The 27,914-nt window shown below is 40.8% G+C and overlaps 2 protein-coding genes across 5 annotated transcripts in view; one reads left to right on the forward strand and one right to left on the reverse strand.

Moving 5' to 3' along the window:
• Dhps (Deoxyhypusine synthase) overlaps positions 1–2,154 on the forward strand; it is a 53,392-nt gene extending 51,238 nt beyond the window's left edge. The window contains exon 10 of one of the 2 annotated variants that reach the window (XM_068370950.1): positions 1,975–2,154. The gene's annotated coding sequence lies outside the window, so the exon portion shown is untranslated. The remainder of the gene's footprint in view (positions 1–1,974) is intronic. The other variant, XM_068370951.1, reaches the window with a different exon arrangement.
• The window catches only part of LOC137638664 (HEAT repeat-containing protein 6), a 45,970-nt gene that overhangs the window by 9,639 nt on the left and 8,417 nt on the right, over positions 1–27,914 (reverse strand). For 2 of the 3 annotated variants that reach the window (XM_068370949.1, XM_068370947.1), the window contains exons 6-16: positions 18,746–18,918; positions 16,950–17,176; positions 15,128–15,354; positions 14,093–14,203; positions 13,393–13,585; positions 12,100–12,230; positions 11,036–11,123; positions 10,006–10,112; positions 1,890–2,173; positions 837–1,167; positions 36–251 (exon numbers count right to left, since the gene is read on the reverse strand). In XM_068370949.1, coding sequence (XP_068227050.1) covers positions 36–251; positions 837–1,167; positions 1,890–2,173; positions 10,006–10,112; positions 11,036–11,123; positions 12,100–12,230; positions 13,393–13,585; positions 14,093–14,203; positions 15,128–15,354; positions 16,950–17,176; positions 18,746–18,918 — 2,088 coding nt within the window. The remainder of the gene's footprint in view (positions 1–35; positions 252–836; positions 1,168–1,889; positions 2,174–10,005; positions 10,113–11,035; positions 11,124–12,099; positions 12,231–13,392; positions 13,586–14,092; positions 14,204–15,127; positions 15,355–16,949; positions 17,177–18,745; positions 18,919–27,914) is intronic. The other variant, XM_068370948.1, reaches the window with a different exon arrangement.

Below are 27,914 nucleotides of genomic sequence, written 5' to 3' on the forward strand. Positions count from 1 at the left end.
CCATAAAATTATGAAATTCTGATTTTAAATCTCACCTGATTTAATAGTTCATCTCGATGTCTGATTTCTTGATAATCAATGATATTTTGAGCATTATCAAGTCCTTTGAAGAGGACATGCCATATGGAAATGTATTCTGCTCCGAATTCCTCTCGGGTTCTCAGGCTGCACAGGGCACTGCATGCCTGGATTCGCACTTTGTAGTTCTTGAAGCTCTCCAGTAACTTTCCTAATGTCATCAAAACCTGACCCTGTTTTGGAAAAAATACAGTATACAGTGCGTATAAATTTTACGAATAAAATTAGAAGACAATCGGCATGAAACTAGAAGCAAATCTACCTACATACATACATATACCAAGGCACCTCCCCCAATTTTGGGGGGTAACCGACATCAACAAATGAAACAAAACAAAAAAGGGGACCTCTACTCTCTACGTTCCTCCAGCCTAACAAGGGACTCAACCGAGTTCAGCTGGTACAAATCTACATAAAAAAAGTAATTGAAAGCTCAGACAAAAACAAAGACAATATTTAAACTCTAAACTACTAGACAAGACTGTTTATTACAGGCTGGGATGAACGTAGAGAGGAAAGGACCTCTTTTTTTTTAATTTGTTTGATGTTGGCTACCCCTCAAAATTGCGGGAAGGGCCTTGGTGTATGTAATGACTAGACAAGACTGTTTATTTGGATATGCTAGTTAACCATCATGAAATAGGTTAAAATATGTATATAATTCTTTAATGATATAGACTATACCTAGGAAGGAAAGATAATACGTATAAGAATCAAATAAGAAAAACTTATGAGAAACTAGTTATGATAATACTCACCCTCCAAGGAACAGTAGTAATGGGCAGCCGGCCACTACTAAGTATGTTGCCCAAAGCATAACACGCATTCCATCGTGTCTTCATGTTGTTCCCAGTGCTGCAACACGTCACCAACATCTCCACAGACTTGGTTACTAGCGGCGCAATACTCGGATGAGCAGCATGAGTGGCGTTCAAGAAGCTCGTCACGTTCCCCACGCAGCGTACGCCGTGCGTCCTGATCTTGTTCTTGTCGTTGCACGTCCGAATTCCGACTTCCAAAAGGCGAGCAATGAGTTGCGAGGATAGGAGTTTATCCTCGGACCCTGATTCGCTGTGCTTCCAATTCTCGCTGAAATGCAATTGAACTCATAAATCGTAGTACTGCGTCTATTACTCAAACATATTACTGTAGTTGGTTAAACTGTTTAACCTTATAGAATTGATTACCAGATATGCAACTACATCATACATTTTAGAAAACCTCATTTCAGAAGCTGTAAATATAGTTACCTAAGTAATATATTAAGCAACATTTTATGAAAAAACTATACAATTATTTTTTTCATTATTCAAACTTAATAAGATTCAAATTGACAAAGCTTAGGTTGCACAAATGAAGATTTGTGTATTAGGCTGCAAAAACCATCCAAATTATATCATATTTTTACTACTGCAATACTATTCACATGGTAATTAACCCTTTTACCCCCAGGCTATTTGGAAATTTCCAACCCTTAATCCCCAGGGGTTATTTTTTTTCAAGCACATTTTGCAGTATATTTTTTTAAAATTGCTCTAACAGCCTTAATTTTCATCATAGAGAGGTCAGGTTGGTCTCATTCTCTTGGAAAAAGCCTGAAGTTTCTCAAAAAAATGATCAAAATTATGAAAAAAAATGTAAATAGCAGTTTTTTGCAAGGACGTACCGGTACGTCCATGGGGGTAAAGGGATGAGTTTTGTGAAACGTACCAGTACATGTACGTCCTTTGGGGGTAAAAGGGTTAATAGTCACAAAAGCAACTGAAACATATCCTAGCTTAGAAATCTCGTTCATCACATATTATCCTTACCAGTATACCTCCAATACGGAAGACATATTAGCAAGAGCCCACGATGCCAAGAGTCGGTCCCTATTTACGTTGCCTTCTTTTTCAGATAGGATGTCGAACGTGGTCACAATCGTCTCCTGTAATAAGTTGGGACCCCCAGGGTTGCCGACCACGCCAGAGAATCCGACGATGATTGCCATTATCCGCACGCCGGCCAGTCGCAATTCCGGGTCGTTATTAGTAACGAGCCACTTAACTGTTATGATGACCTTAGATATCCATTCTTCTCCAAGGCTCTCAAATGTCTGGAAGAAAAAAGGAATTAAGCTACAGTATACAAAAATCTAATAAATGTTTAACAAATGTCTGGAAGAACAAAAATAACTAAACTACAGTATTTAAAAAGCTAATAATTGTTTAAATTACCATCTCACATTTTAACCCTTTTACCCCCAGGGTATTTGGAAATTTCCAACCCTTAACCCCCAGGGGTTATTTTTTTTTTTCAAGCACATTTTGCAGTATATTTTTTTTAAATTGCTCTAACAGCCTTAATTTTTGTCATAGAGAGGTCAGGTTGGTCTCATTCTCTTGGAAAATGCCTGAATTTTTGCAAACAATTATAAAAAAATATGAAAAAAAAAAAAAAATTTATAGCATTTTTTTGCAAGGACATACCGTACCGGTACGTCCATGGGGGTAAAGGGATGGTTTTTGTGAAACGTACCAGTACGTCCTTTGGGGATAAAAGGGTTAATAACATGCCAGCAATGAAGGTATGCTCTTATGATAAAGAGTATATGTATAACTTTAAATACAGAAATGATTACATTCTTTATAATCAGGATTAAAATAAAAATAGAAAGCTAAACAGATTATATCAAGATCTTGTCTATTCAAGTGATAAGTATTATTGAAATTTTTATACTTTCTTTGAAAGTTGTTATTCATGTTTTATATTAATTTCAGTGTTTTGAATTATCACAGACTTTTAAAAAATGCAAAATATATAACCTAGGCAAGTTGAAAATTACTAAAAAAAAAAAAAAAAAATAAATAAATAAAAAAAGACACAACTGAGTTTCATTTAGCAACTCCAAGGTTGGATTTTAGATGACGTGTTATACACACTCCAAAGAGTTAACGGTAAATATAGAATTTTCTGATCCTTTTATTATTACTAGCTAAGCTACAACCCTAGTTAGAAAAATTTTATTTTCATTAGTAAAATAAATTTTTGAATATACTTACCCGATGATCATGTAGCTGTCAACTCCGTTGCCCGACAGAAATCTACGGTCGGGATACGCCAGCGATCGCTATCCAGGTGGGGGTGTACACAACAGCGCCATCTGTGAGTAGGTACTCAAGTACTTCTTGTCAACAAGAACTCAATTTTCTCCTCGGTCCACTGGTTCTCTATTGGGAGGAAGGGAGGGTTCTTAAATTCATGATCATCGGGTAAGTATATTCAAAAATTTATTTTACTAATGAAAATAACATTTTTCAATATTAATCTTACCCGATGATCATGTAGCTGATTCACACCCAGGGTGGTGGGTGGAGACCAGCATACATGTTAACAAAGAAGCTAAGTATCCCGTATTTCATTTTAGCAGTTATTCAAAATAACAAACATAAAATAAATAAGTACCTGGTAAGGAAGTCGACTTGAACTATTACTCTGCCTTTTTTAAGTACGTCTTCCTTACTGAGCCCAGCGGTCCTCTTAGGATGCTGAACGAATCCTAGGTGCTGAAGTATAAAGGGCTGCAACCCATACTAAAGGACCTCATCACAACCTCTAACCTAGGCGCTTCTCAAGAAAGAATTGACCACCCGCCAAATCAACCAGGATGCGGAAGGCTTCTTAGCCTTCCGTACAACCCAAAAAACAACAATAAAAAGTATTCAAGAGAAAGATTAAAAAGGTTATGGGATTATGGGAATGTAGTGGCTGAGCCCTCACCTACTACTGCACTCGCTGCTACGAATGGTCCCAGGGTGTAGCAGTTCTCGGAAAGAGACTGGACATCTTTGAGATAGAATGATGCGAACACTGACTTGCTTCTCCAATAGGTTGCATCCATAACACTCTGCAGAGAACGGTTCTGTTTGAAGGCCACTGAAGTAGCGACAGCTCTGACTTCATGTGTCCTTACCTTCAGCAAAGCAAGGTCTTCTTCCTTCAGATGAGAATGTGCTTCTCTAATCAGAAGCCTGATGTAGTAAGAAACTGCGTTCTTAGACATCGGAAGAGAAGGCTTCTTGATAGAACACCATAAGGCTTCTGATTGTCCTCGTAATGGCTTTGAACGTCTTAAATAGTACTTAAGAGCTCTTACTGGGCAAAGTACTCTCTCTAGTTCGTTCCCCACCAAGTTGGACAGGCTTGGGATCTCGAACGACTTAGGCCAAGGACGGGAAGGAAGCTCGTTTTTAGCCAGAAAACCTAGCTGCAAGGAACATGTAGCCGTTTCAGATGTAAAACCTATGTTCCTGCTGAAGGCGTGGATCTCACTGACTCTTTTAGCTGTTGCTAAGCAGACGAGGAAAAGAGTTTTTAATGTGAGGTCCTTAAAAGAGGCTGATTGGAGCGGTTCAAATCTTGATGACATTAGGAACCTTAAAACCATGTCTAGGTTCCAGCCTGGTGTGGATAACCGACGTTCCTTAGAGGTCTCAAAAGACCTAAGGAGGTCCTGTAGATCTTTGTTGGTGGAAAGATCCAAGCCTCTGTGGCGGAAGACCGCTGCCAACATACTCCTGTAACCCTTGATCGTAGGAGCTGATAGGGATCTTACGTTCCTTAGATGTAACAGGAAGTCAGCAATCTGGGTTACAGTGGTACTGGTTGAGGAAACTGCATTCGCCTTACACCAGCTTCGGAAGACTTCCCATTTAGACTGATAGACTCTGAGAGTGGATGTCCTCCTTGCTCTGGCAATCGCTCTGGCTGCCTCCTTCGAAAAGCCTCTAGCTCTTGAGAGTCTTTCGATAGTGTGAAGGCAGTCAGACGAAGAGCGTGGAGGTTTGGGTGTACCTTCTTTACGTGAGGTTGACGCAGAAGGTCCACTCTTAGAGGAAGAGTCCTGGGAACGTCCACTAGCCATTGCAGTACCTCGGTGAACCATTCTCTCGCGGGCCAGAGGGGAGCAACCAACGTCAACCGTGTCCCTTCGTGCGATGTGAACTTCTGAAGTACCCTGTTGACAATCTTGAACGGCGGGAACGCATACAGGTCGAGGTGGGACCAATCCAGCAGAAAGGCATCCACGTGAACTGCTGCTGGGTCTGGAATCGGAGAACAATACATCGGGAGCCTCTTGGTCATCGAGGTAGCGAATAGATCTATGGTGGGCTGCCCCCACAGGGCCCATAGTCTGCAGCAAACATTCTTGTGAAGGGTCCACTCTGTGGGGATGACCTGACCCTTCCGGCTGAGGCGATCTGCCATGACATTCATATCGCCCTGAATGAACCTCGTTACCAACGAAAGCTTTCGATCTTTTGACCAAATGAGGAGGTCCCTTGCGATCTCGAACAACTTCCTCGAATGAGTCCCTCCTTGCTTGGAGATGTAAGCCAAGGCTGTGGTGTTGTCGGAGGTCACCTCCACCACCTTGTTTAGCTGGAGGGACTTGAAGTTTATCAAGGCCAGATGAACTGCCAACAACTCCTTGCAATTGATGTGAAGTGTCCTTTGCTCCTGATTCCATGTGCCCGAGCATTCCTGTCCGTCCAGAGTCGCACCCCAACCCGTGTCCGATGCGTCCGAGAAGAGACGGTGGTCGGGGGGTCTGAACAGCCAATGGTAGACCTTCCTTGAGAAGAATGCTGTTCTTCCACCACGTTAGAGTAGACCTCATCTCTTCGGAAACAGGCACTGAGACCGCCTCTAGCGTCATGTCCTTTCTCCAGTGAGCAGCTAGATGATACTGAAGGGGGCGGAGGTGGAGTCTCCCTAACTCGATGAACTGGGCCAGCGATGAAAGTGTCCCTGTTAGACTCATCCACTGCCTGACTGAACATCGGTTCCTTCTCAGCATGCTCTGGATGCATTCTAGGGCTTGATTGATCCTTGGGGCCGACGGAAAAGCCCGAAAAGCTCGACTCTGAATCTCCATACCTAGATAGACAATGGTCTGGGATGGGACGAGCTGGGACTTCTCTATATTGACCAGGAGGCCCAATTCCTTGGTCAGATCCATAGTCCATCTGAGATTCTCCAGACAGCGACAACTTGTTGGATCTCTTAAAAGCCAGTCGTCCAAATAGAGGGAGGCTCTGATGTCTGCCAAGTGAAGGAATTTCGCAATATTCCTCATCAGTCTGGTAAACACAAGAGGTGCCGTGCTTAGGCCAAAGCACAGGGCTTGGAACTGGTACACAACCTTTCCAAAGACGAACCTTAGGAAAGGTTGGGAGTCTGGATGGATGGGGACGTGAAAGTACGCGTCTTTCAGGTCTAACGAGACCATCCAGTCCTCCTGCCTGACCGCTGCTAGGACCGACTTCGTCGTCTCCATCGTGAACGTCTGCTTGGTGACATAAGCATTGAGAGCACTGACGTCCAGCACCGGTCTCCAACCTCCTGTCTTCTTCTCTACCAGGAAGAGACGGTTGTAGAAGCCCGGGGATTGATGATCCCGGACTATGACCACCGCTTCCTTTTGTAGCAAGAGCGACACCTCTTGTTGCAACGCTAGCCTCTTGTCCTTCTCCTTGTAGTTGGGAGAGAGGTTGATGGGAGACGTAGCTAGAGGGGGACTGCGGCAGAACGGAATTCTGTATCCCTCCCTTAGCCACTTCACAGACTGAGCGTCTGCACCTCTGCTCTCCCAAGCTTGCCAGAAGGTCTTGAGCCTGGCTTCCACTGCTGTCTGGAGGGGAAGGCAGTCAGAACTTGCCTTTTGCGGACTTGGAACCCTTCTTGGACTTGCCACGGTGACTGTCGGCACGGGTACCTCCTCTGCTGGAGGCTCTGCCACGAAAGGGCGGGATGAACCTAGATGCAGGTGTGTCTACTGCTGCAGGGCGGAAGGGTCTAGGCACGGAAGGTAAGGTTTTAGCCTTACGTGCGGAAGATGCCATAAGATCATGGGTATCCTTCTGGATAAGCGAGGCAGCTATCCCCTTAATCAGCTCCTCCGGAAACAGACACTTGGAGAGAGGAGCAAACAACAACTCTGACTTCTGGCAAGGAGTGATACCAGCCGATAAGAAGGAGCAAAGATGTTCTCTCTTCTTGAGGACTCCCGACACGTACGAAGCCGCAAGTTCACCAGACCCATCCCGAATGGCTTTGTCCATGCTAGACATGATCAGCATGGCAGAGTCCCTATCTGAAGGGGAAGACTTCCTGCTTAAGGCTCCTAAACACCAATCGAGGAAATTGAAGATCTCGAAGGCACGAAAGACTCCCTTCAACAGATGATCCATATCAGAAAAGGACCAGCAGATCTTCGATCGTCTCATAGCCAACCTGCGGGGAGAGTCAACCAGACTTGAGAAGTCGCCCTGGGCAGAGGCAGGAACTCCCAAGCCGGGTTCCTCTCCCGTGGCATACCAGACGCTCGACTTGGAAGCAAGCTTGGTAGGCGGAAAGACGAAAGCAGTCTTTCCCAGTTGCTTCTTGGAATGCAACCACTCTCCCATAACCCTCAAAGCTCTCTTAGATGATCGGGCGAGAACAAGCTTGGTGAAGGCAGGCGCAGCAGACTGCATGCCCAAAGCAAACTCGGAGGGAGGAGAGCGAGGGGTTGCAGACACAAACTGCTCAGGATACAAGTCCCTGAACAAGGCAAGGACTTTACGAAAGTCTAAGGAGGGAGGCGTAGACTTGGGCCCTTCAAAATCAGAGTGCGGTTCATCCAAATGTGCAGCTTCGTCATCCGATACTCCATCATCCGAAAGCTGAGTAGGAAGTGGCAAAGGCAGAGCAGAAAGCTGAACGGCTGAATCCGGCAGTACGGGTGCATGCGTACCTGCGGATCCAACATAATGCCGCTGCTGGTCAGTCTGCGAGCTGGCAACAACAAAAGCAGAGTGCTGGTGTGTGGGAGGGGCTGCGGTGGGTTGCGGAGCATGCTGTATGGTATGCGGAGCATGCTGTAAGGTATGCGGAGCATGCCGCATGGGTTGCGGAGAATGCCGCATAGTGCTGGAACCCGGCAGCTCTACAGCACCTTCCCACTGCTGATGCGGTAGCTCACGCATGTCAACGGATGGTGCAGCAAGAACATGCGTCTGGCAGGGTGGACTGCGCATCGGTGGTGGAGCTCTCACAGGTGGAGTGTGGGAGCAGGCAGCCGCAGTATCTGCTGAGCGCACAACCTCGGCGGGTTGTAGGTTAACAGGTGCAGTGTTAACCTTCTCAGCATGATACTCCTGCATGAATGCCGCAAGCTGAGACTGCATAGTCTGCAGCATGGACCACTTAGGGTCTACTGTGGTTGGAGCAACAACAGACGGAGCAGTAGCCTGTTGTGGAACCACTCTACCTCTCTTGGGAGGTGTGCAGTCATCAGATGACTGCGGCGAGTCCGAACTGACCCACTGGCTACACCTGGGCCGTTGGACTCGCTCGGAAGGGACCTTACGTTTGAGCGGTCGTGAGACCTTGGTCCATCGTTTCCTCCTGGAAACTTCTTCCACAGACGAGGAATGTAAGGGCTCATTCGTCTGTATGTGGATGGGACGATCCTTAACAGATACGTCCGCAACCACTGAGGATACATCCGTGCGCCGATCAAGGCCTGCCGAACCCTTTGGTCCTTCGACATTGCTTCTCCCCTGGGCTTGGGAGCTTGTAAGAGGTCCCGGACTGGGAGGACGACTGGCACGCACAGATGTACCCTCATGCGCAACACTGACACTGACACTTTTCACATCACTAGCACTGATAACACTACCCACTGCACTTTTCGCTTTCAGCTCTCTGACATCTGCCAAGAGCTGATTACGGTCATTAGCCAAAGACTCCACTTTGTCACCGAGAGCCTGAATGGCACGCAACATATCCGCCATGGAAGGCTGAGCACTAGTAGCAGGTTCGGGAGTCACCACCACAGGGGAAGGAAAAGGTTGAGGGGCATGGGGAGAGGAAAAATCCACAGAGCGAGAAGAACTCCTCCTGATTCTCTCCTTCTCTAACCTACGTGCATTTCTAAGGAATTCGTTAAAATCGAATTCCGAAAGCCCAGCGCATTCCCCACATCGATCTTCCAATTGACAGGATTTACCCCTACAATTGGAACACACGGTGTGAGGATCTATAGAGGCCTTCGGAAGACACCTAGCACAAGTCCTAACGCTACACTGCCTGTACTTAGGGACTTGAGACTGGTCAGACATCTTGAATTTAGAAGTAGTCAAGGGGGGATTCCAAAATCTAGCAAAGTTCGTTAACAATTAATCCAAATTAATTCCAAAAGCTTGCTAAGCTAATGATAAAGCTTCCTGAATAGCGAAGGCTAAACTCTAGAGTGAATACATCACCAAATCGTGAACAACAACTCCAGAATCAACAGCGTATCCAAGTAGGTCTTGCCGGCGGCACGACAGAGGAAAAATTGAGTTCTTGTTGACAAGAAGTACTTGAGTACCTACTCACAGATGGCGCTGTTGTGTACACCCCCACCTGGATAGCGATCGCTGGCGTATCCCGACCGTAGATTTCTGTCGGGCAACGGAGTTGACAGCTACATGATCATCGGGTAAGATTAATATTGAAAAAGCAGGATACTGTAAGCCCACGGGCTCCAACAAGGAAAAATAGCCCAGTAAGGAAACAAGGAAATAAATAAACTAAGTAGTGAACAATTAAAATAACTGATGAGATTCTAAATTCACTCTGTCAATTATGGTGACATTTCTTATCTACATAATCTACTCATATATTGAAAAATATAAAATGCTTTAGAAAAAAAAAAAAGATTCTGTTAAATTACAACCTAGAGGGAATAAAACCGTTTATTTCAACTTGGCTAAACTACCATTTTATGAAAGGAATAAGAAATAAACTATAAATTACAACCTAAGGGGAATAAAACTTTATTTCAACTTGGTTAAACTGCCATTTCATAAAAGGAATAAGAAATAAACTAATCAAAACATTAAACAGGTTCTGACTTACAGTCGAGTTCAGATGTGACAGGACAGTTGCCATGGCGACTATTTGTTTGACTTGCTCTTGACTCCGAGGAACTTCACTCTCCCGTCGTCTCCAGTTCGTATCTGCATCTTGAGTGATGTTAGGAAAGACATGATTATGAAATCCAATAAATTCTAAATTAATAGTAAATTAAGTTTATTGGAAGATATATATTTTATCAGTCAACAAGCAAAAATAAACTTTTATTTACTGTATGCTAATTTTACCCTGCTAAAATTATTATTATTATTATTACTTGCTAAGCTACAACACTAGTTAGAAAAGTAGAATGCTTTAAGCCCAGGGGCTCCAACAGGGAAAATGGTCCAGTAAGGAAAGGAAACAAGGAAAATAAAATATTTTAAGAGGAGTAACATTAAAATAAACATTTCCAACATAATCTATAAAAACTTTACCAAAACAATAGGAAGAGAAATAAGATTGAATGGTGTGCCCGAATGTACCCTCAAGCAAGAATTAAAAATTCTTCCTGTATCCCTATTCGTATGGCAACAGCGAATATAACCTAACCATTACACACTTCACTTATGTCTGATTATTTGAGGAATTTTGTAAGAGGCAGGTCTATAATAATCTGACTTGGGCCCTTCACTATTTTTCCCTTTTCCTTTATTGAGAGAACATACATAAATCAAATTTCCAAACTCATACAAGCCATCTAAAGGATTTCAACCTTAGAAAGGAAAAACTGGTTAAAGTATGATTAAGGAAAGATGGAAAGTTTAATAAGTAGAGACAAAGAAAAGGAAGAAAAGTAAAAGCAGGAAGTAATGCAGCTGGAGGATGTAAGGCATCGTGTAGGCAGTGGTCTTGCACACGTTACCATATTAGCAAATACAAAAAATGATAGAGTGAACAGTGTTAATCTTCAATGCCTAAAAGGAAATAAACAATAAAAACAAAGCCATTTGCCTCATTCAATATTATTTAATATAATAATGATGTAAAAACCATATAACCTTAATATTTCATTAAAGATGACATGACTTACCCAATTTTGATTTTGATCTTTCTTCGCCATCACTTGCGCACACCTTCAAGTGCGTTGCTGCCAGCTGCAGTAAAGCTTGCAGTGGTCCCTGTAATATAGAATATATAAAATTGAATAGTCGTTTTTGATAATTTTTTCTTACTTTTGCTGACATTAACAGAAAAGGGTTTTATATAACAATGGTTTACGTCTTGCATAAACTCATGTAGCTCAACGTGAGACTTCTATACAAGAACACTTCATGATGTCCTATTTTGTAAATCCCTACAAGAACACTTCATGATGTCCTATTTTCTAAATCCCTACAAGAACACTTCATAATGTTCCATTTTATAAATCCCAACAAGAACACTTCATAATGACCTATTTTGTAAATACCTACAAGAACACTTCATGAAGTCCTATTTTCTAAATACCTACAAGAACACTTCATGATGTCCTATTTTGTAAATCTCTTTAAAACACTTCTTGAAGTCCTATTTTGAGATAAACTATCAAATACCCAAAATACTAAATCATGAACCAAAAAATAAATAAAGATTAAAAGGCTAAAAAATAATAAGAAAATAAATAGTAATGAATATAACAATTACGTAAAATTAAAAATCCAAAACTAAAAGTATACCTTGTACGGCTCGGCATTAATAATACATTATGATCTACACAAAACTGCTTGTCTCAATATTTCCATTTCATTTCATAAGTTTAAAATATGTTATTTTGAATTAGAAAATAAAGGGTAATGAATATAACAGTTAAGTATATTGAAATATCCAAAATTAAAAGTGTATCTTCAATGGCTAGGCGTTAATAATAAATTATGATCTACACAAAACTGTTGGCGTCAGCATTCCAATTTCATTTCAGAAGTTTAAAACATAGTATTTTGAATATGCTTACAATAAGGCTAGATAATTTTCGGCTCTGTACATTAATCTAACATCCAGGATATATCGTATCAAAACTTATGGGGGAACATCTTAATGTATCTTTAATTTTTACAGTTATTATAATAGTTACAATTATTAAATAGTTTTAAATTCATATCTAATCCGAAACAATACCTGTAAAGTCCAGAGCCACAGTTGTTGAGCTTGTTCAGATGAGATACAGCCATTAGAAACTCTCTCCGTCTCAGTCTTTACAGCTCCGAGCAGAGATCCTAAAAGCGTATATGCGTGTTCTACTACAACTCCTGTAAAAAAAAATAGGAAAAAAGCCTTAGTGTATAGTTGAAGCTATTTGATTTTAACCTCAACCAACTTAAACCCTTTGTGTGTGTGTGTGTTTATTTGTGAACAGCTTCCTGGCCACAATTTTAATCGTAGAGTAATGAAACTTGCTTGGATTGACTGTTATGTAAAAAGCTGGAAATTATTAAAGTTTGGAAGGCCAAGGTCAAAGGTCAAGCAAATGTCCAATTCACATAATCAGTCATAAGTTTAGACATCGTAGTCACAGAATCTTCAAACTTGGTTCATATATAAGTGTATGAAAATCCACATCAATTAATGCATATCAAGGTTAAAGATTAAGGTCAAGCAAAAGGTCGAGAAATAAGCTGCCGTGGCAGAGGTCTCCACTCAACTGAGTACCCCTCTAGTCTAATTATCCTACTGGGAGAGTATAGGGATATTACTCTCGGCTTACTACCAAAACAAAGCCGTTCAAAAAAAAAAAAAAAAAAAAAAAAAAAAAAACAGGAAAAGTCAATACCCTAAACAACAAGCGCTAGCATTGGTGGCTCGCATGTAGGCTATTCCTTGTCTAGCAGATTAACAAGCATCCGGAAAATAGCCCATTGCAGTTCAGTAGTTTCCAAGCTTGATAACTATACAGTACTTTCTTGTCATGGAGGTTCTTCTATTTTGCCTCTCTGTAATCAACACAGAAGTTCCGAGGTAGAAGTATACTGTACTGGCAAGAGTATTGGTAGTAGGAGCTTTTGAAAATCTGACATCTATAGTTGGATTTTGTCATTGCTTGAAACCATTGTAGACTGTTGTTAGAACCAGACTCATCTTAGAAAAAATTAAACCCTGTGCTTCTAAAATGAATACCACTGCAGGGTGATCATGATTAAGACACATATACGACTTTACGGTATTCATTATTCAGTCATTCGATAACAAACTCCACTAGAATCTGGCCTCAAAAATGAACCCCGTCAGGACAAAATGCTTGAAAATTTATTGGATAGAATTCTTCATAAACCATGAACACAATTCAAATTCAAATACTCACTTAACATTGCATATCATATGGCAATGAGATGACAAAAACTTTAGGCCAATGATGGGAAACATGAATGAACTCCCATTACAAGAACCAGACACAGAAACAGGCAATCAACTCACCTGGATCGGTCGACATCAGCGACGGATCGATATCTGACGATTCACAGGTAAAATCCACAGGGGTCGCTTGTGGTTCCTTCATTGCATCACTGCACACTGATATAACGTGTTGAATGAGAGGCAAACTCTGATGAATGAGGGGTAGATGTTCGCTTACAAAGGCGCTTAGAACTTTTAGGGATTGGAGTTGTACCTGAAATAAAAACAGGATATTTATTATTATTATTATTATTATTGTTATTATTATTATTATTATTATTATTGCTATTATTATTACTAGCTAAGATACCGGTACATCCCTAGCTGGAAAAGCAAGATGCTATAAGCCCAAGGGCTCCAACAGGGAAAAATAGCCCAGTGAGGAAAGGAAACAAGGAAATAAATAAACAAGAGAAATAATGAACATTTAAAATATTTCAAGAACAATAACATTAAAAGAGATCTTTCATATATAAACTATAAAAACGTAAAAAAATAGTATGAGATGGACTTTAATAAAAACAGAATGTTGATCATAAAATTTCTTATTTCTATACCCACCTGATGTTTATATTGCTTCTACTCCAGAAGCCCTGTTTAATTAAAAAAAAATCTATTTAACAACAGTATTACAAAAACTAGGGCCTTATAAATAGCAATATTTGGAGCAACAACGGAGAGGGAACTATAAAGAAGAGGTAATTCTTGGAATATTACTTGCCTGAATATAAATGCCCCTCACAGCATCGGGATCTGGGGTGAGCAAAGAGTCGACGCATCGCTGTATGAGCCACGAAACCATGGTTTTACCCTGGGCTTCATCTTCGCTGCCCTAAAATGAAATACAAAATAGAATTATACTGTATTCATATTTAAATGAGTAACTCAAATATTACAATGGTATATCATTTGAAAATACAGAGTAAATTGAAATGCTTTTAAAAACCTTCAGGGATTAGGTCTATTAATAAACCAGATTGAAAATGCTAGATTTGTTGGTAGAGAAAATCCTTAACTTACAAACTTAATAGGTTCCAAGAAGACATTTATAAGTCCAATTTTGTTAAATTTTGGTCCATGGTAGGCCTAACCTTAATCCCATGCCTATGATTTCCAGTTACAAAAATAAAAAAATAGTCGTGTTTCATATGAAATAGATATCAGGTTATTCAAAATAATGTGTTGCTTACTGTATTGAATAATATAATATTGTTTTATTACAGAACTTCTTTATCTTATCTTTGTTATTTTTACTTGGATTTGTGTATGTATCTCCGAATGTTTGTAAGTTAGGGACCTTCTGTAATGATAAAGAAAGAGCACCAGTTGGTTGGAGAATAGGGCATATGGAAGAAGCAACACATAAGCCAACTGAAAGACCAAAAAAAACGAGGTCTCAGACTACACAACAGATCATATCGTCACCCTCATAAACTAACTGCCTAAGTCATTTTCTCCACTTGTTGGAAAATCAAAAAAAAAACCTACTCATTTCCTAATTCTTTATATCATTATCTTGAGTTTCAATTCACAAATTCTTAACTAGAGAGTTTGTGAATTAGAATTTGTTAATTGAAGCTCAACACAATGATATAAAGAATTAGGAAATGAGAAGGTTTTTTTTATTTCCCAACAAGTGGAGAAAATGACTTAGGCAGTTAGTTTATGAGGGTGACGATATAGAAAATACCCAATGCACAACAAGGAAGAACCCGATAAATAAAGCGTTAATGTTAAAGGTACCATCTATCCTTACCGAGTTTATTGCTTCCGTCGGCTTCTTCCGGTTACTTTCCTCATCTATCTCCTCTCCAGGAAGCTCCTCTTCTAACGCTGATGAATTAACAACCTCCAAAGGTGAAGATAACGATAAGGGAGCGGGAGTTTGGTACCTCAGTAGAATATCCTGCAACTCCGGGACTTGCGGTTTGATCATTAATATGCTCACCATGACAGAAAAGGCATTCGCTTGGACCACCGCCTCTGAAATACGAATGTCCGAAGTATTTCCTTGTCTTGCTAAAAATTATACAGTACATATTTCTTCTATCTTTATATACACAGACACAAATAGGTCCGTTCCTTTATTTCCAGCTATGGCTTAAATTATCTCTGATTCTTCCATATCAACGTATATTAAACATAATTTATTTCAATATGATTCAAAATCTTTAATCAATGATAATTTCCAAATTATAAAAGTATAAAATATCTCAAAAGCAACTATAGAAAATCTGTTTAAAAAATATAGCATACCGTAAATATCAAACTTCTTATAAAATATAAAAATTTTAAAAGTAACCAAATTACTTTTACATTTCTTTATTTGTTCCTACTCTTTAGAACAGGGAGACTCGCTCGTTAGTGGGAGGAAGTACCGTAGTACCAAAGCGGAAGGTTTTTATCTTTCCTGAACATGTCATACTTACATGACTGAGGAAAGAAGGCGACTCTAACATCCTCCTAACAGCTAATCATAGAGATGTACATGTTGTTTGGGCCACAGCCAGCACTAGCTTAAAAGGTAGCCAGTGCTAGGACACGGGAAACTATCTCCCTAACTGGGAAAAAAGAAAAGAGGTAGAAGAACCAGTCATTCTATTTCTCCTCGGGATTTAAGCCAGACTCATTACTTCATTCAAGATGCATATAGACTTCTGAGGGAGCTAGGAGTGTTACACAACTACTGAGAAGCCACCTCAGAAACCAAGGAAAAGGGTCGAAGGGCCTCTGGCCAATGTATATAAGGTTCAGAAACAAAAAGGGTTGGAAACTTTCAGGTCCAAGTATGCCGACAGGTAAACTGGAAGGCTACTGACATGGCTATGTTTGTTAGTTTTTACTTGAGGGGACAAAGAAATGCACAGACCACAGTTGCATCTGCAAGTAAGTAGACTTACCTGGACACTTCTTTCTTGTTCCTGCTAAGGCTAGGGAGAGAAGGCTTTGATACTAGTACATGAGGTGTCAAGTCCTCTTCAAGTAACATAGTAGCGCTACGCTGTGACACCAAGACATCTTCATATCAACTTATACAGAGGGATAGGATTGAGAACTTTCAAAACCGGTGTTCAAGATTGTAAAGTACTGGGTCTTCATTACACAGTCTGCAAGACAATCATGATAACAGACAACAATGCTTGAAGCTCTCTTTGATCATGGACCAATCTCCAGACCTGGAGGGATCCACTAGAGGTACCTCTTCTTCTAAAATTCTCTTGCCAAAGCAAAGAAGACGGACAATCTTGAGGGAAGACTCTATGATGCCCTACTTAGGTTAGCAGAGGGCACACACACCCAAGCTGAGAACAAGATCCATCCTTCTCCGGGACCTAATTCCGTAGGTTGACAAAACTGCTCAAAGATCCTTCCTTTCAAGCTGCCAGTATGTCAGAAGTATCTGCCAGACCAGGCTCACAGTACAGCTGACTTTCATAGCTTATTTTCAAGAAGTGTTCATGTATTATTTTGGTACATCTATTCATGTGTCAAGCCATTCACGAATTTGTAATCTATATGTAATTTGCTTAAACAACTCTTCAATAAGATTTAGAAAACATTAAAAAACAGTTACCAACCTTTATACCTCATGAAATATTTAACATGAGTAACAATTTTAGTTAACAATCCAGGCTTGAGTTTAGAGTAGTTAACATTTTCAACGAGTAACTCGATGGTTTTCAGGGTTCTGACTAGCGCCCCGGGGAACTTCTCGGATAGCAACGCCAACGCGAGGCATCGGTGCAATTCCTGAAGACTGGTTCCGAGTTGATGGCCAAGGGTTGTGTAAGAACCCTTGCCTTCTCTGAAAAGAAAATCAAGACAGTATATTATGTTTTAATCATAAGAGAAAGTCTTGAATTTGAACTTACCTTCCTCCACTTTTCTCAACAGCCATGACTCTCCTCTCTTTAAGAGCTGCACAACTTGAAATTAAACTCCTCATCTTTCCATCTCCAGCTAACTTATAGACAGTTCTCTTGTAAAATAAGTAAAGACTTATACAAGATATTTTTATAATGAACTGCTTTATACAATTTCACTACATAAGTGGCTAAATCATCAACTGGATACGCTTTATAACCTACTCTTCAAGATATTAATCTAATTTCTAATCTTGAGTCTATTTTAAAAATATGTCAGATTACAAAGAGAGAAGCTTGTCCTACATACATTCCAAGAAGTACTGTAAAAGGCAAAAGAACTTAACAAAATTGTAGAACTTGAATAGCAAAATAATTTCATACCCAATCAATAATGATTGTACATGTTAAACGGCAACCGTTATAAAATCGTTCTTGAATTGGATTCCGCCTGCATTATCTAGTCTTATTCCGACGTTAAATCGTTGTTAAGCTCTTGACATCTGAACATCACAAGTCTCGATGCAAATGTCATGAATAAATAAATCAATAACACTTATAAAACAAAGCATTGTCTCTTTTCATTGTTAACCCTTTTACCCCCAGGCTCTTTGGAAATTTCCAACCCTTAACCCCCAAGGGGTGATTTTTTCCCCAGCACATTTTGCAGTATATTTTCTTTAAATTGCTCTAACAGCCTTCATTTTTGTCATAGAGAGGTCGGGTTGGTCTCATTCTCTTGGAAAATGCCTGAATTTTCTCAAAAAATTATCAAAAATATGAAAAAAAAAATTTTTATAGCATTTTTTTGCAAGGACGTACCGGTACGTCCATGGGGGTAAAGGGATGAGTTTTGTGAAACGTACCAGTACGTCCTTTGGGGGTAAAAGGGTTAATTGTATAACGACAGTTATATCAAAATATTACTTGATAACTTAATCTCTTTGAGCTAAAGAACTGGACAACACCCGTCCTGTATTCCCTTTTGGATGTTGAGAATTCAGGAATACGTCAACATCTCTTTTTTGGAATGAGCAACAATTACCTCCCAATCTAGAATCTCCCTCAAACCATTTCGTTTGGCGATTCACGATAGCAATACACCATGATTAATTTCTACGTCTTCAATTAATTCTTTACATACATACTGTACGATAAAACATGCAACACAGTACTGTACTGTACAGAAGTTCCTCAACTTACGAACATTCAGATACAAACAGAAATATAACTGAAAATAACAAAGATAAGATAAAGAAATACTGTACTGTAATAAGACCACATTTTATCATCTAATACACTAAGCAAAACATTTGTAAAAATCTGATATCTATTTCATATGAAACCTGACTATTTGTTGACTTTTGTAGCTGGAAATCATAGGCATGGAGTTCAGGTTACGCCTACACTAGGCTAAAATTTAATAAAATTCAATGTACAAACAGATCCTCGGAACTAATTAAGTTTGCAAGATGAGGACCTACTGTACCTACACTAATCATATTACTCACTTGTCTACAGCCAAAGTCAGAACCTGGGAGGAGTCGAGGAGGAAGGTGTTTATAACTTGTAACGAGGCCATTCGCACTAAGGGCGACGGATCCTTCAGAACGCTCGTCATCAGGGACGGACTCTGGCACATGAGGGGAGGCCAGTAGCTGAACTTATGTTGTTTTCCCACTTTCTAAAAATAAAATCACAAGATTTTTATTCCTAATATATAGAACTGTATTTGAAATTCATAGAATTCAAAATGTGTTCTAAAAGTTTTCAAGAAACAAATTTGTTTCTAAATAATAGTTGGAAATTCTGGTAAGCCGCTAATACCTACTTTTCCTTGGTACAAAAAGAATAAAATATGAAATGCTTTGCTGAATGCAGCAATAAACTCTTTTAGAATTCTTGAGTAAGCTTAGAACTGTAATGTCATTACTTAAACGAATAGAAGCATTTATAACAAAGGAATTTCACTGCCCTGTTGCCCGTTTCAATCTGAGCGGAGCTTTCAGAGTTTCTCATTTTATTTTTACAAGTTAAATGGTTTTATCTGTCATAAAATAAAAGAAGATTGCATATTATTTCTTTCGCCCTGATGGTTGTTTAAGAACATTTTGTGATTACAGGCTGTTTATGCTACATTCAGACCGACTCTCTAATGGCAATCAAACTAAAAAGCATTCATAATTATGAGATAAAAACAAGTACGAGGAAAAAACATAGATAAAAATACGCACAGATTAAAAACAAGTACACGAAAAATGTTATTTTCATTAGTAAAATAAATTTTTGAATATACTTACCCGATAATCATGTAGCTGTCAACTCCGTTGCCCGACAGAATTCTACGGGAGGGATACGCCAGCTATCACTATACTAGAAGGGGGTGTACTCACAAGCGCCACCTGTGGCCAGGTACTACAGTACTTGTTGTTGACGCCACCTCACTTTTTCCTCGGTCCACTGGTTCTCTATGGGGAGGAAGGGTGGGTCAATTAAATCATGATTATCGGGTAAGTATATTCAAAAATTTATTTTACTAATGAAAATAACATTTTTCAATATTAAACTTACCCGATAATCATGTAGCTGATTCACACCCAGGGGGGTGGGTGAAAAACCAGTGTACAAGACTAAAGGATAGCTAAGTATCCCGTATTTCATATAATCAGTTATCCACAATAACAATGAAATAATAAGTACCTGGTAAGGAAGTCGACTTGAACCGTTACTCTGCCTTTAATAAGATCGTCTTCCTTACTGAGCGCAGCGTTCCTCTTGGAAGGCTGAATCAACTCAAAGGTGCTAAAGTATACAGGGCTGCAACCCATACTAAAGGACCTCATCACAACCTTTAACCTCGGCGCTTCTCAAGAAAGAATTGACCACCCGCCAAATCAACAAGGATGTGGAAGGCTTCTTAGCCGACCGTACAACCCATAAAAAGTATTCAAGAGAAAGGTTAAAAGGTTATGGGATTATGGGAATGTAGTGGCTGAGCCCTCGCCTACTACTGCATTCGTTGCTACGAATGGTCCCAGGGTGTAGCAGTACTCGTAAAGAGACTGGACATCTTTGAGATAGAATGATGCGAACACTGACTTGCTTCTCCAATAGGTTGCATCCATAACACTCTGCAGAGAATGGCTCTGTTTGAAGGCCACTGAAGTAGCCACAGCTCCCACTTCATGTGTCCTTACCTTCAGCAAAGCAAGGTCTTCTTCCTTCAGATGAGAATGTGTTTCTCTAATCAGAAGCCTGAATAGTAAGAAACTGAGTTCTTAGAACTTGGAAAAGAAGGTTTCTTGATAGCACACTATAAGGCTTCTGATTGTCCTTGTAAAGGTTAAGACCTTTTTAGATAGTACTTAAGAGCTCTAACTGGGCAAAGTACTCTCTCCAGTTCATTCCCCACCAAGTTGGACAGGCTTGGGATCTCGAACGACTTAGGCCAAGGACGTGAAGGAAGCTCGTTTAGCAAAAACCGAGCTGCAAGGAACATGTAGCCGTTTCAGATGTGAAAACAATGATCCTGCTGAAGGCGTGGATCTCACTTACTCTTTTAGCTGTTGTCAAGCACACGAGGAAAAGAGTTTTTAATGTGAGGTCCTAAAAAGAGGCTGATTGGAGAGGTTCAAATCTTGATGACATAAGGAACCTTAGGACCACGTCTAGATTCCAGCCTGGAGTGGACAACCGACGTTCCTTTGAGGTCTCAAAAGACCTAGGGAGGTCCTGTAGATCTTTGTTGGTGGAAAGATCCAAGCCTCTGTGGCGGAAAACCGCTGCCAACATACTTCTGTAACCCTTGATCGTAGGAGCTGAAAGGGATCTTACTTTCCTTAGATATAACAGGAAGTCAGCAATCTGGGTTACAGTGGTACTGGTTGAGGAAACTGCATTGGTCTTGTACCAGCTACGGAAGACTTCCCCTTGAGACTGATAGATTCTGAGAGTGGATGTTCTCCTTGCTTTGGCAATCGTTCTGGCTGCCTCCTTCGAAAAGCCCCTAGCTCTTGAGAGTCTTTCGAAAGTCTGAAGGCAGTCAGACGAAGAGCGTGGAGGATTGGGTGTACCTTCTTTACGTGAGGTAGACTTATAAGGTTCACTCCTAGAGGAAGAGTCCTGGGAATGTCGACCAGCCATTGCAGTACCTCTAAGAACCATTCTCTCGCGGGCCAGAGCGGAGCCAACCAACGTCAGCCGTGTCCCTTTGCGAGAGGAGAACTTCTGAAGTACCCTGTTGACAATCTTGAACGGCGGGAATGCATACAGGTCGAGATGGAACCAATCCAGCAGAAAAGCATCCACGTGAACTGCTGCTGGGTCTGGAATCGGAGAACAATACAACAGGAGTCTCTAGGTTATCGAGGTAGCGAACAGATCTATGGTTGGCTGACCCCACAGGGCCCAAAGTCTGCTGCAAACATTCTTGAGAAGGGTCCACTCTGTGGGGATGACCTGACCCTTCCGGCTGAGGTGATCTGCCATGACATTCATACCGCCCTGAATGAACCTCGTTACCAGCGTGAGCTTTCGATCTTTAGACCAGATGAGGAGGTCCCTTGCGATCTAGAACAACTTCCACGAAAGAGTCCCTCCCTGCTTGAAGATGTAAGCCAGGGCTGTGGTGTTGTCAGAGTCCACCTCCACCACTTTGTTAAGCTGGAGGGACTTGAAGTTTATCAAGGCCAGAATAACCGCCAACAACTCCTTGCAATTGATGTGAAGTGTCCTTTGCTCCTGATTCCATGTTCCCGAGCATTCTTGTCCGTCCAAAGTCGCACCCCAGCCCGTGTCTGATGCGTCCGAGAGGAGACGGCGGTCGTGTTTCTGAACAGCCAAAGGTAGACTTCCTTGAGAAGAAAGCTGTTCTTACACCACGCGAGAGAAGACCTCCTCTCTTCGGAAACAGGAACTGAGACCGTCTCTAGCGTCATGTCCTTTATCCAGTGAGCAGCTAGATGATACTGAAGGGGGGGGAGGTGGAGTCTCCCTAACACGATGAACAGGGCCAGCGATGAAAGTGTCCCTGTTAGACTCATCCACTACCTGACTGAGCATCGGTTCCTTCTCAGCATGCTCTGGATGCATTCTAGGGCTTGGAAGATCCTTGGGGCCGACGGAAAAGCCCGAAAAGCTCGACTCTGAAGATCCATACCCAAGGAGACAATGGTCTGGGATGGGACGAGCTGAGACTCCTCAAAATTGACCAGGAGGCCCAGTTCCTTGGTCAGATCCATAGTCCATTTGAGAATCTCCAGACAGCGACGACTTGTGGGAGCTCTTAAAAGCCAGTCGTCTGACGGAGCCGGACACAAGATCATGGTACTGCTGCACAGTCTGTGAACTGTCAACCATGGGGAAGCGAGGAAGTACAGTGACAACCCGAAGCTGTCTAGACTGTCTGGGTCGTACAGACAACTCCTTATCGGGTTGCTGAGGTTGCCGCACTGCGTCACAACAAGTCACTTCTGCTGGTTGTTGAACGTCTTCCCAGTGACACATTGACTCCGTAAACAAAAAATCCTCTAACAAGGACTAAGCTTGGACTGCATGTCTTGCAACACAGCTCAAGGTCTATGGGAGCAGGTGTGGTAACAGACGGGATTAGCGACTGAAGTGGAACCATTACCTTCCCTGGAAGCATGTTATGCTTAAATAAAAGTCCATAGGAGGCTACGCAGCTAAAGGCTCCTCTCCAAATGACAGAGTCCTCAAGGGAATATCAGAAGGAGGGAGAAAAGCACTTTCTCATCTACAGGGACCATATCCGAGAAAAGCTAAGTTCTCTCAGTGAGGGTTTCACTGGTGCAAAAGCAGCAGACTAGAAGGCAACGTTATGAAACTGCTTGACAGTCTAGTGAGTTGGCAACAACCAAAGATGTGTGACTGAGAAGCATGCGGTAAGGTATGCAGAGCATGCTGTATGCAGAGCATGCTGTATGCAGAGCATGCTGTATGTAGAGCATGCTGTAAGGTAAGCAGAGCGTGTTACATGGCGTGTAACATTTCTCAGAAATTCCATGACCAGTGCTAGAGTGAGTAATATCGCATTACCGTTCATTGAAAGTGCACATGCCGAGGGAATTGATTTAGACTGTTTTGTTGATGAATTTGATAGCCGGCATGATAATCGTAGAATTAAGCTACACTAAATGTACTATAATCTACTTCACCTCAGGAAAGGGAAACTCGCCCTGTTGGCAACACTGCATTACTTCATGCATGCTTGCATGGGGTTTAATATCAACATAATATTACCTTACATTCATAACTCATGATTCATTTTTTGTTTAGAAGATATTTTTGCCATATTTTGCGATTTGTTAAAAATATATTGCAAGGAATACATATATGTTTTTATATAAGTAATACAAATAACCTCCATTATCATAATGTTTGTGTAGGCATACATGTATATGATTACAAATGCAAGTTATGAAAGTAATGAGGTGTTATTATTGTCATTTGTTATTCCCAAGTTGAATGGGAAGAAGCTCAAGTTGAGGAAAAAATGGCAGATGCATGCGTTGAGGTGGCTGACTCATAGCATGAGGTTGCTGCCTTAAGAGTTGCGCTTGCTGTAAGGGTTGCGGATGCGCAGTAGCAGGTTCCTGAGGAACGAGTTAAGGTTCCTGAGGTGTGAGCTGCGAGAGTTGAGGTAGCGGCTGCGCAGAACGCAGTTCTTGTCTCGCGAGTTGAGGTTCCTGAGGTGCTAGCCTAAGGTGGTCACTGCAGCGAGTGCTGAGGTGGCTGCCTCATTGATGGAAGAGGTTGTCGTACCTCAAGAGATTGTTGCCTCGCTGGTGGAACCGCAAGCGGAAGCGGAGGAAGTAAGGCATAAGACTCCTGCTCCCATTGCTGAGGTTGCCTTAAGGAAGGTTAAGGTTGCTGCACAACGCTGGTAACTGGCAACTCAGAACGCGGTAAGGTAGCCTGAGGAACCTCAACTTCGTACGCCTGGCAGACTGGACTGCGGAGGCGGAGCTCTCGCAGGAGGAGGCGGGGGTTGCTGCACACCGCTGGTAACCTCAGCCTGAAACTCACGCATTAAGACCGCAAGCTGCGACTGCATGGACTGCAGCAAAGTCGTCTTGGGATCAACAGACGATAAGGTCTGTTAAGGCAAAGCCTTAATAGAAGATGAGGTCTGTAGAGGCATCGCCTTACCTCTCTTAGGAGGTGTGCAGTCACCTGATGACTGAGGAGAGTCAGAGCTAACCCAATGACTGCATCCGGGTTGTTGAACTCTAACTTCGTACGTCTGGCATAGGTCTGGACTTTACGTTTAAGAGGTCTTGAGACCTGAGACCAGCGTTTTCTCCCCGAAATTTCTTCTGCAGACGAGCAAAATAAGGGCTCAATCGTCTGCGGGTGGGAGTGACGGTCTCTGTAAGACACGCCCGCAACCACCGAGGATACTTCTGTGCGCCGATCAAGGCCTGCCGAACCCTTTTGCCGTTCGACATTGCTTCTCCCCTGGGCTTGGGAGCTTGCAAGAGGTCCCGGACTGGGAGGACGACTGGCACGCACAGAAGTACCCTCACGCACAACACTGACACACTTTGCGCTAATCACTTATCACTTTTGATTTTCTGTTTGCACTTATTTCACTGAACACGAAACTTTAAGTGGTTTGTACCTGAAACACGCAATTCTATCCTTTCTCAAAAGTTAGTAATTGCGAAAACAGAAATACAATGTAACAGAAAAATCTAATGAAAGATAAATAATTCAGTGGCTGGAAAGAGACTAAACACTAGATCAAATAAACTACGTTTAAAATCTCTCACCGCATAAAGCTTGAGAACAAGAAAAAACTCTAGAAACGTTTACCTTCTTCCCCTAAAGAGACTAGTGAGAAGAGCAAAAACGATAACAACGTTACTCGCTTGAACGAAACGTTTATCCTCCTCTTTCTCCCTCCATCTCTATCTCTCTCTCTCTCTCTCTCTCTCTTGACTTAGAACCTGAGAGAAGAGCCCAATCATATATATCGTTAAAACATATTATTGTTAAAGGAAAAAACTGAAATATTTCCCAATTTATTAGAATTAAAACCATTAAGTTAAGAAAGAATGAACAAAACGCTAGACACGGTTACTCTTACTGCAACGTGACACCGTGAAAATTCTCTCTCTATCGTGACGATAGAGCGCAAGTTGAACGTTCTGAACGTCAACAACTGCAGAGACAAAACAAAACGTTAGTTCAACTTTGAAAACAGTACGAGACTATCAAAGAAATTCTTTCAAAAACATTAAAATAGCAAAATATGTTAACAGGTAAAACCGAAATGACGGGCTCAATGTTAATTAACTTCGGTACCAAGAAAAGACCGCCTACTATTAGGAAAGGTCGAATATAAACAAATATAAAAATTAATTTTAATAAGTTTATAATAAAAGGAAGTTAATCGAAGAGGCCTATAAAAGGCGGAGAGATATAAAATAAATCTATAACTTTTGTTAAGCAAAATTAAGAAAGAGAGTCTAAACTCTCTTAGACACCAACACTTCCGTCTAAGGGAAGGGTCGGCCATTTAAAGGTGAAAGAGAGTTCATACTCTCTTCGTCACCATAATTAATCAAATTAATTCCAAAAGCTAACTAAGCTAATATAGAAGTTTCCAGTATAGCGAATAGCTGCAAATTTTAGAGAAATACTTCACCAAACCGTGAACAATACTCCAAAATCATAAGCGTATCCAAGAACGTCTTGCCGGAAGCACGACAGAGGAAAAAGTGAGGTGGCGTCAACAACAAGTACTGTAGTACCTGGCCACAGGTGGCGCTTGTGAGTACACCCCCTTCTAGTATAGTGATAGCTGGCGTATCCCTCCCGTAGAATTCTGTCGGGCAACGGAGTTGACAGCTACATGATTATCGGGTAAGTTTAATATTGAAAAAAGCATTGATAAATATGTAAACGTTCAAACTCCCACCGTAAAATAATCACCAAACTTACTTACGAGGCATTTCGTAATCTGATCATCTAGCATAGCCTAAACAAATAAAACTTATCAAAGTTGTATAAACCAGAGGAAAAATATCTTATGACTTAAAAGTTCAAAAGACATCTAATGTGCAATTCTATTAAGCACATGCAATAATAAGTACTTAAGATGAATTACTGAAATTACTGAAATTACTGAAATCAGTCTTATCAGAGGTCCCAGAAAATTACCGTTGGTATATCTCTTGTTTGTGACAAGCGAAAAGTCAAATACCCAAGAAGTATGAAACCTTTAATGGAACAGTATATATGTGTGGCGGTATTGTTCATGTAATGTACAATATCTGATGGTATGTTGTGTAGAATTATTAACCCTTTTACTGTACCCCCAAAGGACGTACTGGTACGTTTCACAAAAGCCATCCCTTTACCCCCATGGACGTACTGGTACGTTCTTGCAAAAAATGCTATAAATTTTTTTTTTTTCATATTTTTGATAATTTTTTGAGAAAATTCAGGCATTTTCCAAGATAATGAGACCAACCTGACCTCTCGATGTCAAAAATTAAGGCAGTTAGAGCAATTTAAAAATATATACTGCAAAATGTGCTGGGAAAAAAATAACCCCTTGGGGGTTAAGGGTTGGAAATTTCCAAATAGCCTGGGGGTAAAAGGGTTAAAATAACAAATTTGTAAGTAATTTGTATTTTTCCTTGTATACAAACCTGGAGCTATTTATAGGGGTGTCTTTCAGCTACGCCGAAAGTATACTCCTATAAATAGTGAAGGGTTTGTATCTAAGACGGAACAAAAATATAATAGATAATTCCCCTCTCTTACTTTCCATATTCTTTGTATTTTCTTTCTTAATTTTATGCTCATGTTGCATAAAATGAAGCTGTTAAATTAAAAAAGCCCAACTAAATTTCAGTGTCCACTTAAGTATCATCTGTTCATCAGCATTCTATTAACTAAGACATCAGGAACACAACTGAAACAAAAGCATCATGGTGTATTTAATATCATTATTACCGAACAGTTTACTCAAACCGCTATATAAATTTCTTAACTCTCCTTTTCAGATGATTAAAAATATCCTTCAATGAAAAAATATATTGGTGCACTAATAAGCTGAATAAATTGCATGATATACCTTGCATTCCTGTGGTCAGCATGTGAAGAAGATCGGGAGTAAAATACTGTGATGGTGTTAAAAATGAGTCACTTATAAGAATTATGGCAACATGACTAATACAATTGTCTCTAATACAAATGTAAATGAACTCATCCCATGATCTGATTAAGTAAAATCTTGTAATGAAAAGGAACACTCAAGTATTACTATTATTATTATGACTTGCTAAGCTACAACCCTAGTTGGAAAAGCAGGATGCTATAAGCCCAGGGGCTCCAACAGGGAAAATAGCCCAGTGATGAAAGGAAAAGAGGAAAAATAAAATATTTTAAGAATGGTAACATTAAAATATTTCCTATATAAACTATAAAAATTTTAACAAAACAAGAGGAAGAGAAATGAAATAGAATAGTGTGCCCGAGAGTACCCTCAAGAAAGAGAACTCTAATCCATTACAGTGGAAAACCAAGAACCTATGACACTACCCAAGACTAGAGAACAATGGTCTGATTTTGGAGTGTTCTCAAAGAAGAGCTGTCCACTTGAGCATTCAGGACATCATATAACAGACAATAATTCCTTGAAGTTTC

Source organism: Palaemon carinicauda, chromosome 3 (genome assembly GCF_036898095.1).
Source record: "Palaemon carinicauda isolate YSFRI2023 chromosome 3, ASM3689809v2, whole genome shotgun sequence".
Lineage (NCBI taxonomy): Eukaryota > Metazoa > Arthropoda > Malacostraca > Decapoda > Palaemonidae > Palaemon > Palaemon carinicauda.